Below are 21,363 nucleotides of genomic sequence, written 5' to 3'. Positions count from 1 at the left end.
TTTTTTTTTTTTTTTTGTCATAGTACCCCCAAGAATTTAAAACTACTTTCACCCCTGAGCTTATCCTTAATATAAAAGCAATTGTGCAAAATGATTGAAAAAAAATCTAAGATGACAAACTAAACAACATTTTAATAAAATTAAGTAGGGAATCATACATTTACTTTGTAGCTTTTTATTGCCTTTATTAGAAGACAGACATCCAATTCTGTAAATTGAGTAGAGAGACACGAGTCGATTCCTGCTGCATTTAGTCAGTTTAATGCCTGTTTGCACCAGATTCTGCTTCCAAGTTACAGTTACTGGATGTTTCTGATCCTTCTATATGATAGAACATTAAAAATGAAAGACAAACAATCAGATTAATAAAAGCTGAAAATATTTTTAATTGTTAAAAGTTTTTGATTTGTCTGCATCTTGCATCAGCAAAAAGTCACCGTCTTTGTTAAATTTAAAAAATGCCCCTGCATTTGAGCAGCTGGGCCAGATTTTTTTTTACCAGCTTTGAATTAATCACCTAAAGAACCACAATAGCCCCGGGTTGTTACCCCTGGTCTCCAGGTTACACACCTACAGACTGCTACTTTAGTATTTCTACTTACCTTAAACGTCAACAGAAACCTGACATACATGATCTCGGCAACATTTGAAAGTATTTAATCAGAGCAGAAACAATGACTGCTGTTTAGGATCAGGAGGCAACGCAATGCTTTTCGACAAGAATGATGGATTGTATTGCTCACCAACTCTCCAGCTGCCTTTGTTAGCTCACTATTTAGCATCAGGTTTTGTAGCTAACAGAGGGAGAGCAGATAACAGGATGGATTATTTAACTCTGATTCACTGAAATCCTGGACGGCGCATTCGAGGTTTATAGAACGAGTGTCAAACTCACATCAAGATCATGAATGTTCTGTTAATGATCTGTTAAACTGTTAAACTATTAATAAATAGTCTTTGCATTCAATTAGTTCTTAAAATTAAATAATATTGAAAATGTTTTCATATTATTCAGTGCCTCCAGGATTTTGAGATTGTTTTTGTGATTTTTTGCAATCAAAATGACTGATTTTGTGGTGCCGATTAGAAATATTTGAAGGGAATTTCAAAGGAATCTTTTATATACGACAGTAAATGTGACATTTTGCTACCCACTGTGTCGTATAAGCTGAACGTATAAGATGAATACATGAATTATTTTATTTTTATTTTTATTTGCAGTTGAGGTGTTGATTGACTGTAACAACTTGTGTGTCTGAGTGTTTTAGATTCAATAAATTATATCGATCATGAACTATAACCTGAATTCAGGCAGCAGAGTAGAGGACATAATAAATACCGCCACCTGCAGGTGGGAGTCGACACTCACTTAAACCAAGTGCGTTTGATTATTTTTGCGTTATATTTGCAATAAGCTCACAAATGTGTGTGAATTTCAGCAATCACAAATAAACTAGAGGGTCTGATTGATTTGGCATCTAGAGTCTAGATGGCCGCATAAAATGATGCAGTGGGCCAAATTTGGCCCCTGGGCCTCGAGTTTGACACATTTCATTTAAAGGAACCATCTTCTTCCTCAATGATTAGGTTTTTATAATTTATTATGAAGGTTTTCCACTCCGGTTAAAGTTACTGGAGCTGAATTTCTTCTTTCTGGAGTTAATACAGCAGACATGCTTCACTGATCCATTATTCTGACATTCACACAGTTGGACAGGCGCAACGTTTCTTCAAAATCTAATTTATTATCTGAATGATTCAAGTCAACAAACTCGACATTGTTGGGTCAAATTATTCAGGTACCTGACTTTGCTGTTTGCTGTTATCACATCAGAGCTGACACAACGGACAGTTTAATTAGCCGCCGTTATCTCAGCTGTAGTGTAGATGGGCACATCTGACTTCTGGTCAGAGAGTAATAAATCTTACACTTCAGATACTTTGGGTTCAAAACAAACAAAGACAAGGAGGTCAATGTAGGAAAGAACAGCTTTTTCCCAGAACTGAAGCTGCAGCATGATAAAGAGGCGTGTAAAGATTAATTGTTGCACGTTTGTTGTAGCTCTATGAAGAGTCGACCGCACCAGAAAGGCTGTGGGTAAAATGCATTCTGATATAAATACTACCATAAAGTCCTTGCATGCAAATGCTGACACTGGTAGAATAAAAGTCATCGGCAGAGGAACTTTTATCAAAATAATTGGCTTCATTAAATGAAGATGCTCAGTTTTATTCCTTGTTGCTTCTCATGCAAACGTTATTAAACCCTCCAGTCTGCACAACTGAGCTTGGTATTTAAAACATAGTTTATGTAATAATGAATTTTAAGCCTCTTTTACTTTGTTGATCATGAACCTGCTGGACATCTGCAGCACTGCATCTCAGACTTAAGTTGAATGTATCTTTCAAAACATTTTCTATAATAAATCCAAATAAAACAGTTTAGAACCAGAATGTGTTGACAAACAACATTTTAATACCAGGAATTACAAATTAAGGCAGCAAAATGGTGCCTGACAAATAATTTTATTGTTACTGCTGTTTTAGATCCAACATGCACAGGTTTGGGGTTTGATCCCACTCATAAATGTGGGACAAAACTTTATATATTTAGCCGTAAAATGAATTACTTTATTTAAAAAGACATTTGTAAGCTTTATTTTGAAAGGCCAGGAGAATCATCTTATAGCTGTGCAATAAGATGACCTGTTTGAAACTTTTACTTTGAAGAGAACACAAGAGCTTTATTTTGAAAGACTCACTGGTTTTACTTAATTGGTTATAGTACGTAAAGTGGAAGCTGCAATAATCAAACCAATGAAGCAATAAAACTTATTTTTTTAAGACTTTTAAGTTTTTTTTGTAAAGTTTAACTGAGGTATGATAACCATATGTGTATCTAATAATGTCCTGCTACTTTAACTAGCTTAGAATAGTCAGTAATGTTAAAGCAATTCAACCTTTAAAGTGCTGAGGATTTCCTTTGCAGGACAATCATTTGAAAACACTTTTTATATTGAAATGCATAAATGGGTTTTATTTTGAAAGGTTAACAATCTCTCTTTGAACACTGGTTGACTTCCATTAGTAAAACAAAATCCACCAATTAATTTTTTTACTCAGAAGAGCATCTTCAAGACCAAAAATCAGAAAAACATTTATCTTGATATTTCAAATTGTTCCCATATTTCCTTATTGCTTTCATAGCTGATTTTGACAACTTTTTACTGTAGAAAAGAAACTAGAAACATTTGAAATATTTGCAATAATTATGTCTGTTTTGTGTTTTATTTGCGGAAAAAGCCAAGCACATAAAATATCTTCATGGTTTGTGGGAATACATCAGATGTAGAAGCCAGGGTAGTTTGTTTTCCTACCAGAGAGGAAGGATATCTCACTGATGAGCAACCAGCGGTCTGCAAAGTAAAATTTGCAGCGGAGAATCTGAGCCGGCCGGCCGCCGAGCGGGAGGGAGATGGGTCGTGAAGAGGGGTCCTTCAGATCTTCGAGGGGAACCGGCAGGGTGAGCGCCGGAGACGACCAGGGCTGGAGGAGGCCAGGCTTGAAAAGACACTCTACTTTGCTGAAGACTCGCACGCCCTGCGTGTGCCGGTTGTTACTGTGAACCTAGGAGAGCAACAGAAGTGAGTGAGTCCAAGAGAAAAATACGCAAAAGATAAAGATCAAGAGGGAAAGAGATGCAATCAAAACTCTACTAACTATGCATGTGAATTAGCTCGAACACACAGCAAACTCTGGCATGTTTGTTATTCATAATGAGTAGAGAGGCTGGAAAAATAAAATGAAGACCCTAAATTAATGACACATTTTCATTCTGTTAAACTGTAATTGCTTTGGCATGAAAAGCACAGAGCAGGACTGCAGATGAACAAAATAACAAAGGCAGTAAGGGAAAAAAAACAACTAAGACTAGAGAGTCACTGAAAAAAAAAGAAAACTCAGCTGGCGACCAAAGTCTGACATTATTATTTATTTTGCTAAATTGACTGGTGACCGGTCAGATACTCCAAAATCCAATCTCTTTTGATCGGTATACACACCATCCCCAAAAACAAACAGTCCTCTCCAGTTTAGACGCTGTTGCTGAATAGAAACGAACTAAAGTAGCCGCCTCCTTTCAGCAATTACCGGGTGTTTTAGGGTCAATTCACTCCAGTCTACTTTAATCCAAATAGAGTTTGTTTGTCTGGAAGACCCGGTTTGTTTGAGGAATGATGAATGTTCAATCAAAGTGAGTTTCTAGTGTTCACCTAAAAACCTCGGTCTCGGTTTGATTAAAGTGAACTCTGGCGCAGTTCGAATGCATATGTGAACACCAACCAGGCAGCACTCCGACAGCAGGGAGCAGACTACAGCACAGGGCATTCTGGGTAAAAGCAACCAAAACAAGCAAGGGGAGCCAACAGGTCATTCAATTAGTTTGGTTAATTTGGCACAAAGCAGTGTGAAAGCGAACGGCAGCAGATGAAAATGAAACAAATGTTCCAGTTTTGGTCCCCAATTGAACCGAGTCTACCGGATTATCAGGTGTGAAAACTTGATAATAAAGTCTGAGTGAAAAAAGGTGCAAGAAGCTTTTTAAAAGAAAACTGCATTTTCTACATTATCTACAAGCACAGTTCTAAAACTGTGACCTAAATTATTAACAAGCTAAAAGCAAACAACATTCATGTTGAAACAGAGACTCCTGAGCACAGGAGGAAATCTCTCACTGAAAACCTGCTGGTGTCTGCTAATGGAAAACTAATCTGGCCAAATGTTGGTAAATGTATGAAGTGGCAGGTAAACGTGACCAGCCCACAACTCAGATGCAATGTAAACACAACATAATAGTTAAAATCACAAACTGCGACGTTTACAGAGCTCAGTTTACGAGACGGCAGAATAACTCTGCCTGCAGGTCCAGAAATGGAGCCGCAAAGAAAACATTCAGAGATTCCCGTTTACTACAGGATGTAGTTTCTTGGTGAGTGATTCTCATCAGGTTGAACATAATCACCACGATAATACAGATGAAATGTCAGCTCTAATATTTGTACTGGAGGAAATTTGGTAGTATGTGCTACCTTTATTGAATTACTTCTATTATTAGTGATATTTAATGAGATTCCAGTTACCATAAGTACAAGGGTTTCATTTTTGGTTCAATGCAGCTATAAATACATTTTAAATGCACAGAATCCCTCCATGTTGGAATTTGAGGTCAGAGCTGGTCAGTAAAATCTGGAAACAACTCGACCTTTCTGGTAATTTACAAATCTGGGACTTTAAAATTCAACTAAATATGCAGTGCCAGTATAAAGTCTTTTTTTCTAGTATCAAAACACAAGATACTGATTAAATAAATGTTCCTTTGATACTCCGGATAATATGGTGTAACATGGAAACGTTATATTTGCTGACAAAATAAAAAGTACAGTTCTGAAATGTATTGAAAAATGTTGGCTGCTCATTCAGACAGAGAGAACGAGCCTGTCAACAGATAACAGGAAGGCCAATTAGTCTATTCTGTTTTTCGAGAACACACGGCATGTAAAATTAACTTCATGTAAAATTAATAGATCCCCACTTTTTTTTTTTTGCGCTAATGCATAATTGTAAGTTTTTTAAAAATTTTCCACAAAATGGTTTACGTGACCACTAACTCCCACCTGCAGGTGGCAGTATTTCTTCCTTCCACTGCACAGCAACCTCAGCCACTGATGTGAAGTTATCGATATGGCAAGAAACAAAAATCGAGCCGTTTAATTTCTTTGAAGGATAATATATGTGTGTTTAATCTGTCAGCTTGTTTTTTTTTTCATAATTGTGCTTTTATGTGTAAATTCTGGAAGAAGTTTAATGAGGAAAAAATATTTGCAAAATTCCTTGTAATTATTTCTAAAGTAGCACCACAAAATGAGTAAGTTTGAAAAAGAAAGTCATAAAAACAATCCTGGAGGGAGAGCAGAGAAAAGTAGCTAAATCTGTGGATTTTCAAACTCTGTGTTGCTGGACTTGAAAATGTTTGCAGCTTTTTAGGAAATCTTACATTTAAAAGTGGGGATCTACATACTCCATTATAGTAGCTGCTCTAACTATGCTGATTGAAGTGGCATGGTAATCAATTATTCAGTTTTAAAACCATAATAAGACGGTTTCATATTAAAATAATTGTTATAGTTTTCAATCAGATTTCTCTCTGCTATTCTCATATTTTCTAACTTTTTAGGTGTTGAATAGAAACAGAAATCATTTGGAATCCATATTACAATCTATATTAGCAGAAATTAGCAACTAGATATGAAACTCAACACAAAACCTATTGGTGAATCTCTGAGGAAGACGGGAACAGATTTCCCCTGTTCACAAGTAAATCTGCTCTAGTATATGAGGATGAGGAGGAAGCTAAGGGGATGAGAAAAGGATGTCGTTGGTAAAAGGAGTAAGTGAGAAGTCAAAACTCAAGATCGGATGGAAACTCAAGAAGGAAAAAGGTAGATTTTTCTTTTTCTTTGGAGATAGAGGAGTTGGTGCAGAGGTTGCTTTGACAGGTTGGCTGTTAACCTCACACAGTGCAGGAGCAGTCACGCTAATCTAATCCACATGTTAATGCTCACACACAAGATGCAAAACGTCCAGCTGCACCAGATGCTCGGATGATGTGTAAGCAGGAACAACATTTGGTGTGTGCAGCGAATCATGGCTGTACAAGAGTAACAAGTAACTCACTACCCCATGAGGGAATATAGCTCCAATGACCTGCAAAAGGCGTTCTTCTCTTTTAGGGAACAGCTCTGCATTCATTATGCTTCACTTTATGCATCATAAACCCAGCGTTCATTAAGGATTCTCTCTGATCTTTCTTCTCGGTTTTAAGAGCACTGACAATTTTTTATTTTTTTTTTTTAAAAATGCTCTGAAATATTCCCCAAAGGATCTGGAGCTCGACAAAAAGCAGATCCAAGAGTGCCATGACTGTCAAAGGGTAAAGAGCAGATTTCCCGTTTGAGAAAGTGATTAGCCACAGGTTAGGGAACTCTGTCCTGCAGAGACAAGTCAACCAAGAACTGGGTTCAGGTTCCCACTTTTTATTTATCTGACCTGTGCGCCTGACATATCCGCTCAGTCAGGCAAGCATAACAGTGTATGTCAGCTGAGGTTAGTGTGGGAAAACCACTAGGGAAAGGGCAGGAAAAGCCGGATAAGTCTTGGAAAAACAATAGGAACACTGCTGGGAGATATTTTAAACGGTAACTGAGGTAAAGTAGGACAATGCCGAACACTTGAAGCATAAATCTGCTGAGAAAACTGAAAATAATTGGATTTTTCTGTGCGATTACTGAGTGTAAATTCACTTTTCAATATGTACACGAAGAGTTTGTTTCACCCAAACCGACATTCCAACCCTCGTCCAATACAACAACACAGTTATAACTCACACTGGGTTGCTTCATATCATTATCTCCATGGTTGCTCCAAAAACTAACCCCAAAAGCCACACAGACGCACAAACAGACTCTGATGCAACTCAGTGGCTCCTAGAGAGACGAGCACAGATGCACCGTCCCGACACAAACTATGGCGCATCCAAACTAATTACATGACCGCAGAGCGATTCCAGCCAAGATGAAGCTGGTGGCAGATTAACAAAGCCGAAACAATGAGGCTGGAATATGGGAATGTCAAAGGAATTTCATCAGCAACCAGAAGAATTAGGACAAAGCCAAGAAATACTTACACTTTTAGACGTAGGGATACCATGAAATAATTTATTACCAGGCACACTGTTGCCTGTGCATTTTAATAAAGCAGGCCCTGTTATGTCACATTTGGGGAAAAACACAGAATGAAGGCTTGGACTGGTTCTTGGACAATTTTCTTCAAGCTTTTAATGCCTTTAAATAAAATAAAGACAACAAACTATGATTTAATAACAAATCATAATGCAATCCAAAAAAAGCTACATTAAAAAAAGACGAATGTCCAAATCTGGAGTTTCTGGACATAACAAGCAGGTTAAAATAAAAAAAGACGATAACCAAACATCACGACGTCCAGAAATTAAGACAAAAGCCTATCAGATCTATATATATTTATATTTTTGCCTTTTTTCGGACTTTTTCCAAGTATGAAATAGATATTTTTGTATCAATTCATACCTGCCTTGTAAATGTTTCCTACCTGCTTTAGTGGTTTAACGTGATTCACACACTCCTGTAAGGAAGTCTAGGAAATCAACCAGCAGAGGATTATTTTGGCTCAATCAGGGATCATGATCCATCACATTTCATCAGATTCAGCTGGGGAATGTCATGGGGAATATGAAATCCTCAGAAATTGTTATACAAGACAATAAATTACATGGAATCTGAGCATTTTTATGTCAAACTTATGCTGAAAATCATTAGGAGACATATCTGGCAATGCACGAGTTTAAAATCTGGTATGAAGAAGAGAAGCAACTCTGAGTCTGTCCAGTAAACATGGCTGCCACATCACCACCAAGGTCATTTATAACAAACCTCATCAGAAGAACAAGCCTTCTAATGGTCATCCTGCATCAAATCAAGTTTTTTAATGAATGAGATCCTTGAAAATAAAATTGTTTACTAAAAGAAGAAGTCAGACTTTTTCCCTCCATCCATGTTTTAAATTCACTAAAACTAAGAACTCCCACAATTTTTGGTCCATAATGTTCCAACAAACTTTGACGCACTTTTTTGAGTTTAATACAAATCAGATACAGGTTAAGAATGTGTGTTTCAATGCACAAATGAGGAAATTCCAGTAATTCCTTCATTTGTTGAATTCAAAACAAATTTTGATTTGGTTTTTAGAAATTATGAATCATTGATTTAGATCCAAATCAAATGTTCTTCTTAAATTGTGAAGTGGTAAATAAAAAGGTTTTTATGCAAATGGCAGCATAATACAAAACAGGTTCTCACATGGTTTGTCTGATGTCAACATGCTGAGATGCCCAAATTTAAGGGCAAGTTTTGTGCACTAAAGATGTGAAAAGAACGTCAAATTGCGACATTATTGCTGGATATTGCGAGTTGCATTCAACTGACATTTCCACTTTCTTTTCCTTCATTATGTCCCACTGCGGTAAGAGTCAATATCCAGTTTAAATATGACCTAAAGTGCCGGAACTCTACGTGGGTTGCTAGGAGACGGGCTGGGCTTGGCTGGGGTTGCTAGGTAACGACGCACTGTGACTTAACAAGTGAGAGGGTCGTTTTCCAGACACCGAAAAACATCAACTTATTGACAAAATATAGCTGGGTGTTCTTTTTTCTAAATTATTAACATTAACAGAAGCAGCAGAGATCCAAATGAAAGCGTGCAAAATATGAATTTTACATAATATATCTCCTTTAAGAAAAACTACTTTAGATTTTAGAATAACTGGCCAAATAAATTGTCTGCATGCACAACATTAATGCACATTACTTAAAATATAGCTGTTATGCAAGCAGTCCTTTGCAACTACGATATACCAAACATGCCGACAGCAAATCGAAAGCCAGAACTATTTTTCTCTTCTTACTAAAAGCTTTTGCATATTTGTCTGTTTGATAAACTCCCCTAATGCTAATTTATTCATGCACCATCATCCCAAAACAACACATCTGTCCTCACCTGCATGTTGTTGAAGAGTCTGGGTTTCTCAAAATGAAACTCGATGTCCACGCTGCCTTGCCCGAGGGCTTCTCTGCTCCATCCAAGGTAATCGTACCCCGGCCACACCCGCAGCTCCTTTGTTTCTATGAAGTCATCTCCTCCCAGGACGCCGTCACAAAGCTGGCCAAGGCCTCCGAACTGCATCCTAAACCGACGCAGTATCATTAACGCATCATTTTCACAGAAACAGACTCAAGTAGCAGCAGTGGGAGCAAATTAAGTGGAAAAACTTACAGATGCACATGCAAAAATACACATCAATAGCAGAAATACATCCCAGCAGGTTTAAAGCAACACGACAGGGTCAACAATAGGACCCCCTCCACCCACAGATGTGCCTGAATCTGCTAGGAAAACGTCTGGATCACATCAAAAGTGCCTGCTCACCCGTTAGCAAAACATTTCAGCCCCATTAACTGCACAGCCTGTAAAAGTGTGGACAACTCAACCCACCCTAAATTCCTGGTTTACCCCTCATTGCCCACTGCCAAACATTATGGTCTGGAAACACGCCTCAAATCCCTGAGCGACTAAGAAAAATAATGCTATTCTCTGCTGATTAGGTGGGCAAAAAACCAAACACCTTTTAGTTTGAGCAGATGTGACAAGCACCAGATCCTTTTTATTTTTAGGCCACGTCTGAATATTTTCTTAAAAGTTTAAACTGTGGGAGACAATGAGGAAGAGTCATCATCTTCTCATGAGTAAAAATGGAAACAGAGATGCAGCTGAATACCGTACCCTTGTTCTGTGCTGCCGTCATAGGTGGAGTCGTTTAGATAGACCGGTATGCCGGGCAAGTTCATGACGTGTCCCACTGGAGCCGTGTAAGCGTACAACCCATCTGGGAAAACACAATTACAGGTTATTCAAGAAGTTATAGAAAGAAAGCATCGTCTCATACCTTTCTGTTATGTTTCCAAATATTTTGCTGCTCAAATCTTATCGTTTTGATTTGGTGAATGTTGAATTTAGTACCACAGTGCCAGCGTCATGGATGGAAATTTGTTAATTTACCATTCAGAGGTACATTTACTCTTTGATTTACATTTTGTCTATTTGGTTGTAATGCTTTGCCAGCAGTTTGGCTAAAGATGATAATGTCTAGTCTGATTTGGCTGATGTAGTGGTCAGATGCAACCAGCAGGGGGAGTCTACCACTTGAGAGGTGTCCGGCTCTTTCATTAAAATATTCCCCAGGTATGAGTTTATATATAAACACACATGTACGGTTGCAAATTAGTTTATTAACTTTTGGAAAGCTTGTGAGTATATTTTTTGACACTCCGTTGTTAGCTCTGTTGCTAGCTCCATTGTTAGCGCTGTTGTTAGCTACCATACAGTTGTTAAACTTTGAGATCATTGTGTATGTTTTGTAAGCTACCCGAGATAATAATAGCCAGGCGACGTGTCTGGCTCTTTCATTAAAATATCCCCCTTCTTCACGGCTTTTACGCCAGCATATAACTTAAATTGTGCTTTTATCAAATATATATCAAATATCAATGTGCAAACATCAAGTGGTTGCTATCAGAGGTTAGCGTAGGGCTGAAAAACGTATCACATGTTCTGACATTGCATTTTAGGCAATAAAATGTTATTTAAAATAGAGTAAAACCGTTTATTTTAATCTTTTAATGTATTTGAGAAGTTAAATAAAACCAATTATATCCAAGTAATTGTTAGAATAAATTGATAGAAAAATCAATTACTAACTTTGAGGCCCTACTCACAGGCGGTGCCAGAAAAAGATGATTAGTGTTATGACCCGTCATTGGTCATAATGTTATGCCTCATCTGTGTGTTTTTGACCTTGCCCAGGCAGTCGCTTTCCAAGCAGTGAGCAGAATGAGGAGGTCATGTTGTTGGACCTGTTCATCCCTGGCATGCATTAACCCATAAAACCTCCCTGCTGTAACAAACAGCTGCTAATCAGGCTGGTCAGTGAGAGCAACAGCGGCTAACCTCTGCTATCCATAATAACGCTTCACAGGGTGTTTACACTGCACCGTGCTCTTCAGGCACATGAATGACTGTCTGAGGGTCGGGCAGCTTCTTTCTGAATGTTAAACACTAGAAAGAGCAGTCACCTCTGTATACTGATTTGTGATTACATAATGTGTGGAAATAAAGCCTGACATTCATTAGATTCTGCATAATCTGTGGCCTGAAATTGAACCGAGTTGCTGCACCCCTGAGACCGCAGAGGATCTTTTTTTTTTTTGAGTGACGCTCTCCCTGAAGGCACGGAGCAGGAACCGGGTCTCACTGACGACTGTGATTTACAGAGCCCCCCGCTCCGTCTCTGGGAGGTGGATGGGGGCAGGAAAGGAGATGAACCAGTCATAAATACTCAGCGTTGTGCTTCACAAAAACCAACATCATTCATCAGGCTGTGGCTTCTTTTCTCTGGGCGAACCCGTCAGAGGCTGCACAAACACGTACTAGTAATCATTACCATCTGATATGAAATTAAATCTTAGAAGAAGGAAAACTCAGTCGCCTTCAACATAATCAAACTTATCAAGATCAAGCCGGCGTGCCTCAAATACGCACACCAGATGATAAGACAAGCAAAGAGTTGGTGTGCTTCTGTCACCACATACTTACCATTCCACACACAACCGTACAGCTCCACCCGAAGGCAGACACTCATCACTCGGTCTGCCAGGGGGTAAAAGCGGACCATACGGGCAACAATCGGGGGGCCGAGGTCCTTCAGCACAATTTCATAGGTGTTCTCATTACCTGACACCACCTGGAGAGGGGACAAGCACAAATACTCAATTACATGCTGCACCACCCTGTTGGTTCCTTCCTGTTTGATCCCGCCTGGAGGCTCAGATGTTTTTATTCTGGGCAGCTTCCAGTTCTATCGATTTAGAAAATGTCTGGATGAAATTAACTTTTCATTTTAGTTTCCAAAAACATGAAAAATACTGATTTCAGAGAGAGAGGCCGCATTTGACACAATATAAACAGGTTTTAACCAGGTGGATGGATAGATGGATGGATGGACAATTAAGGAAATGAATGAATGGACAGAAGGATAGGGATAAATATACGGACAGATGGATGGAAAAATGAATGAGTAAATGAAAATATAGTTGGACAAATGGATAGATGAAAAACTGACTGATGGGTGGAAGGAAAAATGAAAAGATATTTAGATGGATGGACTAATGGATGGAGGAAAAGAATGAGTGATGATGGGTGGGTGGATGAATGTATTAACTGGATGGATAGATGGACACAAATGCATGATGGATGGGACAAACCGAGGGATGGGTGGATGGATGGATAGAAAAAGACAGGATGGATAAAAGGTATACGGATGAACTGATGGATGGATGAAAGGACAGACTGATGGATGCAAAGTCAGATGGATGGAGACAACTTGAGGGATGGAAGAATGGATGGATAGAAAAAGATGAATGAAAAGATAGACGGATAAAGTAATGGATAGATGAAAGAATGGGCAGACGGATAAAGTAATGGATAGATGAATGGATGGGCGGATGGATGGATGGATGGGCGGATGGATGGATGGATGGATGGATGGAGCAAATTAAGGGATGAGTTGATGGATAGAAAAAGACAAGATGAATGAAAAGACAGACAGATTGATGGATGGATGTCATTGAATCAATCTATTTTTGCTCCACAATCAGAGTGGAGTGTCTCCAGGACCAGCTGCCTGGAGACACTTGGACATGTTGTCCCAGTCAGACAAATATAACTTCATGAACATGTCTGGAAATGCTGAGGACCTTCTGACCACTAAGATTGAGTTGAGATCAGACGACAACTGAAAGTGGAGAACAAAGTGAGTGACTCCGCGTCTAGACGGTGCTTAATGGGGGACTGAATTCCCAGAAACCCAGAGCAGGGCTTATCGGCAAGGAAAACACTTAACATGTGCCGAATGCTAAAAGTTAAGGTTTTCTTTGCACTTATCTCCACAACAACAATCAATGATTAGCTATAAATAAAACACTCAGGTAAAGAGCATTAATATTCAACAGCCTGAAGACACAGATCAATTTCTCTTCAATAGTTTAGTTCACCCTCGGGCTCCTTTTGGCATTTACTTTTTGCACTTGTGCACAGAGGTGTCCCTGTGTAATTAATGAAACACTTTCCTTAGATTGATGCATTTCTGCTGACTGACCTCTTGTCCCCAGCGGTCCTGCCAAGTGATCCATTTCTTTCCGTCTCTGGAGTAACGGAGCCGATAACTGCGGACAAACTCTTGGCCGTGACCATCAGCGTGCCGACCTTGGGTACCAACCAGAGCCACGAAGTGGAGTTTGTGGAGGTCGATCTACAGGAAATACATCAGTAACACAAGTGTCCCAGAACAAGTCATCTTTCAAAAACTTTACAGTCTAAAATAAGTAATTTATTATTTCTGTGTTTTCTTTCTTCTCCACCTGCTTCTTTTTAAAAGGTGACCTATTATGCTTCCTTGAACCGGTCAGCATATGGGCTAAACAGAAAATTTTAATTACATTGTTTGCACAAAATCATTCTTAGATGATGAGATAGATTTTTAGTCTGGTCAATTCTTCCCATTCTGAACTCCTTTCAGAATGAGCCATTTTATGGCCTCTTGTCACTTTAAATCTAAATAAGCTGCTGCTGACCATGGCTCCCATCTCAATGTTTACATTCACATGAAAATGGCTGCCAACTGGACAATTATTCAACCACACATTTTAGAAAAGCTGTAGAACAACTAACCAGAATGCAGCAAGTGAATCGCAAGTCATCAACAACTCACTTGTATTTTCCAGCAGCCATTGTACAGTAATAAAAGCAGCTGACCAAATGTGCTGGAGCACCGCTTGGGTTGCTAGGTTGGTTGCTATGCGAGGGGCTGGACTTGCCACAGGTTGCTAGGTAACAGAATGGGCTTTGAAAGAGTTGCTAAGTGAGGGGCAGTGTCTGCCGATTTGTGACTTTATATTCTGAAGGTTTTTGAAACGGCTCGTTTGCCAGACGGTAAAAAACAATAACTTATTGCCAACAAACACCTGAGTGTTTTTTTTTTTTATGTGCTGAAGTATATACAAAAAGGTACAAAATCTGAATTTTGCAAAATACGTTCTTTTTGAAGTCACAGGTGAAACAGCATGCCTTGTTTTTCTGAAATATAGAACCTTAAAGCTGTCCAACTCTCCAAGTTTACAGATTTGTCTGACATCATAAAACAAATGTTTCCCATTTAAAAAGTAGATAGAGTTACAATGGATCAGCCAGACAGCCAGAGGAATGCTCCCTCGGATTATGCTTTCAAACTTCGAGTATGGAAGGATTCTGGCTAAGCCGCTTTTCTGGTGAAAAACATGTACAGTGCCCTTTAAAAGTATCACATTTATTCATATTGGAGCAATAAAGCTAAATTTTTTTAGGGGACTTTATGTGACCTACCAACACAAAGTGATGCATAATTGTGAAGTGAAAGAAAAATAGTATTTCAAATCTTTCAAAAATAAAGTTACAGTCACAAGGTTGTGGCATTTTCCGGTATTTATCCTGAAACTAAAATTTTCACCCTTTCTTATTTGTAGCTCGAGCTCAGTCAGGCTGGTACATCCATTCAAACATGGATATGCTTTGCTCTAAACGAGTACAGCACACTTTAATACACCAACAGCTTCACTAACTTGGTACGCTTGAAATAAGTCAAGTTACTTCCAGACAAGAAATCAGAGGTGGTTTTAACTCAATAATTTCTTAATATTAATGAAAAAGTACTAGCTTTTGACGTCACGCTCTCTAGAACTCCGGCCACACCGCCACGACGGACGTCAAAACAACCAATGCGATCTTTTAAAGCGAGTCTAAAAGCAGACATCTGTAGCCCAACATAGCGTCTATTTAGATGATTTCGCTTTAAAATGGACCCAGGATGCTGCGCGGTCGGCTGCGCAAACAGAGAAGGATGCAAATCAAACTTGTAATTTTATTTTATAACTTTAAATGACAGAAGATGTGCGGCGATGACCAGCCGTGAATCATAAGGACCGTCAGCCCTCGATGTAATCGCGGATTTGCAGAGAACACTTTTTACAAGATAAGAAAACTAACGTTCATTTGCTTAATGAGTTAAATTAGAAAGATATCAAACATCACATTATACAGAAGGTGCGTCTCTGATCATTGGTAACCATGGAGACAGTGCAGCACCGTCACGTAGCCTAGCATGTATGGAAAAAACTGGTTAACATCTCGTCTTTTGTAGGTTTTTATTGCTGCTCTGCTGTAAGGAGAAACGCCGATTATGACAGTGATATAAATCATGTGGAGCGAATTCAGGCTATGTCGGTAATTTGAGCAACACGTCAGGAGAGAGGAGGTACGGGTCGGTTTCTAAACTAGATTTTTAAAACTTTTGTAAGAACCGAGCCCCAACCAGGTGTGTTACGTTCTCAGATTAATTAGCTTGACCCGAACAAGTAGTAGCCATGATGAATAAACTGACAAAAACATCTTTGGAAAACAATTTCAGTTGCTCTGTTCAATATCACTTCCGACGTCCATCATGGCGCCTCGAACGATTAAGTGGCTTAATTACAAACGGTCAATAATTAAAATAATCTGCCAGTGGGAAAAATGTCTTGTTTGCCTAATCTGCTTTAAACATCCCTGCTAAAAAATTGAACCCGAAATGCATGTTTCATCCTCTGCAGTCTAATATCAACAGGGTGACCATTTAACCAGATATATCCAAACAATCAATTAAAGTTAAATTATCCCTTCTGCACGTCTAATCTAACACCAACTCTCAGTGATTGCTAAGGGAGCACATAACAATTAGTTAGCAATATTGCTTGGATTAAGTTGTAGGGTTTTTTTTATTTTTTTTACCTTGTAGCTACATTGGCCATTGGGGATTTGTAAAGCAGAACCAGCAAAATGTATAAAACACATGGTGGTTTTCCACCCACTATACAACAAGAAAACCTTTCTGCAGCAGTAGCTTCACTTCAGGGGAGAATTTTAAAAAAAATTAAAGGGCAGGAAAGTCAGCTCACAAAACGCAGGTGAAGCCATTTATTTCCAATCCTGCAACGCCATAAAGGATTGCCACACATTACTGGTAATGAATAAATAAGATTTAACACCGTTTTACAAATAAGAGAGCGACCATGGAAAAACATAATCAACATCTTGAAATGACTGGTGCAATCAAGCAGTACTGAACAAAATGAAGCAAGATGTTTGAAAATGTAGTCAGGAAATTATATAAAACTCTTTAAAAGCAATCAGCTGTTCATTTAGGCAGCAACAATATTTGGAGAACACAGACAGATTGTTGTTTGTAGTTTGTAATGGTCATTATATACTGCACTAATCACCAAGATGCTGAATGTCAACTCAGCTTTAAACATAGCAACTACTATTATGGCAACTACTCTCTAGCACACAGTGCGACGCCACTTCTGCTCCTAATTCAAGTAATGACAGGCAGGAAAAGCTGATTGAAAATATTTGTGATACATCCAACTGTAGTTCTTAAATAAAATTTTAATTGGCTAACATCAGTGCTAAAATTGGCCACAAATATCTGATCTATGGATCTTTATTTCATAGTATTTACACAAGAAATGAAAGGAAAAATTACTTTTATGTAAAAACAGAAAAGCAAAAATTGTTCCTTCTGTTAAAATAATCTAACATATCAGTAATGAATGTTAATGTAACATTGTAAGATTTATTTAATGTCATTTCAACTTTGAGAATGAAGGATTAAAGTTTGACCATTTAAAAAAATGGGATTTTATTTCCGTGAGTTGACTTTAATTCAAAGTCAAGAATGCAGCAAGTGGTTTCTGGATGGTAAGTCAACAAAACATCCAACAGTAAAACCAGCTGACCAAATATAATGGAGCTCTGCTTGGGTTGCTAGGTGACGGGCTGGGCTTGGCTGGGGTTGCTAGGTGACGGCACAGAGTCTGTTCATTTTGACTCAGGCAGGTTTTCGAAATGGCTGCTTTTCCAAAAAGCATCAACTTATTGCCAAAACACAGCTGCGTGGTTTTTGTAAGCGCTTGAATCCCTTTGAATAATTGTTATTCTTCCCACAGATAAGCAAGGAACACTGAATAAACAGAGAAACTGACCTGAAGGTACTCTGACTCATTGGGGAAGACTGGTGCTGCTGGACACCACGCTCCATCCCCTTCTCCGGTGCTCAGCCTGAAAAACAGAAGATCGATTATTTTTTAATAGTAAAACTCACTTTCAAGGCTGGTCCATCATATTGAAACAAAAAAAAGAGGCAAACATACGAGTCCCTCCACTAAACCTAAAACCTCAGCGTTGGCAACGTGCGGAGGACTCAGCACAACCTTACATACACAATAATGACGATCAAAGATTCACAAAGTTGCAGCAGTGAATCTGACCAAGAAATACACTGCAAGAAAGAGACTTGGATATGCACACTGACGAAAAGCACAGACAGCATCCAGCTCACGAAGAGGGGGAATAACATGGAAGGAGTAAAACCTCCAAGATCTGGTGCTCACTGTCAGGACTGGATCTTCGCTGAGAGCTTTTATCGTGACCACACACATGCATCAAACATTTCCTCCCAGTGCGAACCCTCCCTCAATCCACCCGGAGGAGAGGAGCTTTTACCAGCACCACATATTGGCCACAAGGAGACCACAGCCTTGGCCGTGAATCTGCGAGGTTGGACCGGCCTTTTGGAGCAAACTTCCAGGCCACAACCACGCTCTGACCGCTTCGGGGGCCTCTCCGAAAACAAAAGCTGCTGCGGCGACCACTAAAACAAATCACAAGATCAACTCGGTTAAACTGACGGTGACGTTGGGATTTAAAAATCAACCTCTTCCCCTGTCTGCCCGTGGGTGAGCTCATACAACTGGGAGCTGGGATTAAATCAACACATTAGCGGTCCACCCAGAGTCCTGTGACGGAGGAGGAAGGAGAAATGCAGCCGGGCTCACTTTGGACCCGAATGCACCAGCCTGCTCTGTTTAGTTAAATATCTTCTGCAAATGCTAAATTCTCCAATTTTCTTCACTCCATCGTATCCAATATGCTATATAATTTTTCAGGGGACGAGAAATATGGTCCATTAAACCTTGAAAGCTGATTCATCCCCAGTTTATAGCGCAGCAGTGCAGCAGTGCACCTTTCACTCATTTTCTGTTTTACTTTATGTTCGCAGCTCGGCCTGTTTTCCCTCTCAGGGTCTCCCTAATGTGCCTTAAAAACAGCTTGAGCTAACAATCACTTCCACATGGTTAGACACTGGGCCAAGAGACCCAACCGGCCCGAACACATGATCCTGCAGAAAGCTCCAACACGTGGTTGTAGCGTGTTAGGGGTTTAACTGGGCTCTCGCGGATCTGAGCAGACGAGGTGGTAATACAATTAGCAAATGGGTTTCATGAAGGCACACGCAATTATCTCCTGCCGAAATTTATTAGACTTCAGAAACATTAGCTTTTTTCTTTAGCGTGGTGCCAGCGGACTGAAAATAAGCTCTGCAGACAAACACATTAGTCTAAAGAAGGGCTTGATTTACATTTTGCACAGGTTAGGAGCAAACAGCTACGGCAGATGCATAATTATGAGATAAATTGTATTCCTCATTAAATTGTTTAACAGAGACTACAATCGGTCAGCCTATGAACATCAAAGCTGAATGTTTAACTAGAGTATAAAACCTCAAAGGTAAAAATTGTCCCTAATTATTTTGTTTTCCTACAAAAAATGTGAGATGTATTTCAATATACATGTAGATCATATTTTAATAAACACTGATGTTCTGTGAAAAGAAGTGGTAAAAAGATATGGACCTTGCAAAACGTTCACAGCACAACTCCAAATTTCAGTGTTTTACTGAGATTATATGCATAGATTATACACAAAGTAAATGACTGAAGAGGAATGAAAATGATGCACAAGTTGTAAAATATTTAAGAATTAAACAATTGATATGCGTTTGTTTTCAACCCCATAAGCCACCACTGGGGGTACGCATCTCACAGCTTCACTGTCTGAATGTTATGACCGTTCTTTGCAAAAGAGCTCAAATTCAGTCAGATATCTTTGCATTACTGGAAGTAGAACATTTATCCCAGTCTGATGTTTTTAGCAGCTTCTTGCAGGTTTTCTTCCATCTTTGCTCTAAATTTAACTCCATCCATCCTCCCATGGACCCAGCGTGATGCTAGCTGTTCGCTTTAGCTTTGAAGACCAACTAATCTGGATTAATACTAAAAGAAGATGCCAAGATAAGCACGACTTTGAAAAGCATTAAAATAACCTCCTGCACAACCAACAAGAATGCATAAAATGGTTTCTGATTGATAAGTCGACAACAAAGCACTTGTCTTGTCCTGCAGCCATTGTGCAGCACATACAGCGTTAAAACTAGCAGACCAAATGTTCTGGAGCTCAGCTTGGCTTGCTAGATAATGGGTCTGGATTTGACCAGGGTTGCCAGGCAACGGTGCAGTGTCCATCGAATGTGACTAAATCTGGAGGTTTTTGAAACGGCTAATTTTTCAGACACTAAAAATTATTAACTTACTGCCAGAAAATGGTTGGATGTTTTTTTTTATGCTGCTTTTAGAAGCAGTTGAGTCTTAAATTGAAGTACAAAAACCTGCAAAATGTGAATTTTGCATAATAGCTGCCCTTTAAAAAACGTTTTCACAGAGTTTTATCAGTCTGCCTCCCCATTAACCTTTTTCTTTAAGAGGCCAACAAGTTCTCAGCAGGATGTCAGTCAGGTGAGGAGTTTTCTCAGGTCATTTGTCGGCCATCTTTCAGGCCTCAGCTAGCAGAGCATGTGATGGAGTGTGGGTCCATGTGATGCAGCAGTGACCCACATAAAGCATGAGACCTCAACACACACTGCAAACCTCCTCCTGTTAAAACTGTCTGAGAAAAGCATTTTCCAGCAGAGTGTGGAAGTGATTTTCTTATTCGCTCTGAAAAGCTCCAACTGGCTCGTCCTCAATGGTAGCAGCCCGTGTCGGTACTCCACCATCCTGCCAACGCTTACCGCCGCCTTATGCTTTCTGGTTATCAACACTGGCTCATCCATCGCCTGCAAAGACTCATTTTATCTTCCTGGAAAAGCTGGCAAAACAATTTCATCAACCTCAAAGTGGGCTGCATCGCTCCTCAACCTTGAGCTTTGTGCTACGTCATCCGACTGCTTCATTCAGGAAACTATTTGGATAGAGTTACTGCAATAAAGTTATTGTGGGAGTTGGTGATTTTTTAAGAGGAGAGCCTCAATCATTCTTTATTACTTTCTTAACTTCCAATTATGTGTCTTTACTAACTCTAGTTTGTGATTACGGCGCTGAGAATGAGCGACTCCAGGCCCAGCACAAAACACAGGTCCATCAAGTCGAGGGCGATGGGAAATGTTGCAGCACTGGGGCCAGAATCCCCAAGTTGAAACAATTTAGGGGCGTTTTCTTTTTTTTTACTCCAATTAGAAATGCATAAACAGTGTTACTCTGAATTATTACCTGCACAAAAATAAATTAAACAGCCAATACTTTAAAGGAACAAACATTTGCCTTAATGTTTATGGTTATTTAAGTTTTTGGGCCAATTATTTCTTATTTCGCTGGACTATAAATAGTTTTAGTTCATTTCCAGCAACAAAAC

General features: G+C 39.2%; 1 protein-coding gene across 1 annotated transcript in view; it reads right to left on the bottom strand.

Annotated features, from left to right (window-relative positions):
* Positions 1-17,918, bottom strand: part of ddr1 (discoidin domain receptor tyrosine kinase 1) — a gene marked incomplete at its 5' end in the record, with an annotated part of 53,087 nt that extends 35,169 nt beyond the window's left edge. The window contains 6 exons of the mRNA XM_015045924.1: positions 3,378-3,627; positions 9,649-9,835; positions 10,432-10,534; positions 12,301-12,448; positions 13,862-14,014; positions 17,820-17,918. Coding sequence (XP_014901410.1) covers positions 3,378-3,627; positions 9,649-9,835; positions 10,432-10,534; positions 12,301-12,448; positions 13,862-14,014; positions 17,820-17,918 — 940 coding nt within the window. The remainder of the gene's footprint in view (positions 1-3,377; positions 3,628-9,648; positions 9,836-10,431; positions 10,535-12,300; positions 12,449-13,861; positions 14,015-17,819) is intronic.
* Positions 17,919-21,363: the final 3,445 nt, after the last annotated feature.

Source organism: Poecilia latipinna, unplaced genomic scaffold (genome assembly GCF_001443285.1).
Source record: "Poecilia latipinna isolate Pla-1442-1.1 unplaced genomic scaffold, P_latipinna-1.0 Scaffold753, whole genome shotgun sequence".
Classification (NCBI taxonomy): Eukaryota; Metazoa; Chordata; class Actinopteri; order Cyprinodontiformes; family Poeciliidae; genus Poecilia; species Poecilia latipinna.
This window is presented reverse-complemented; position numbering and strand designations above follow the sequence as displayed.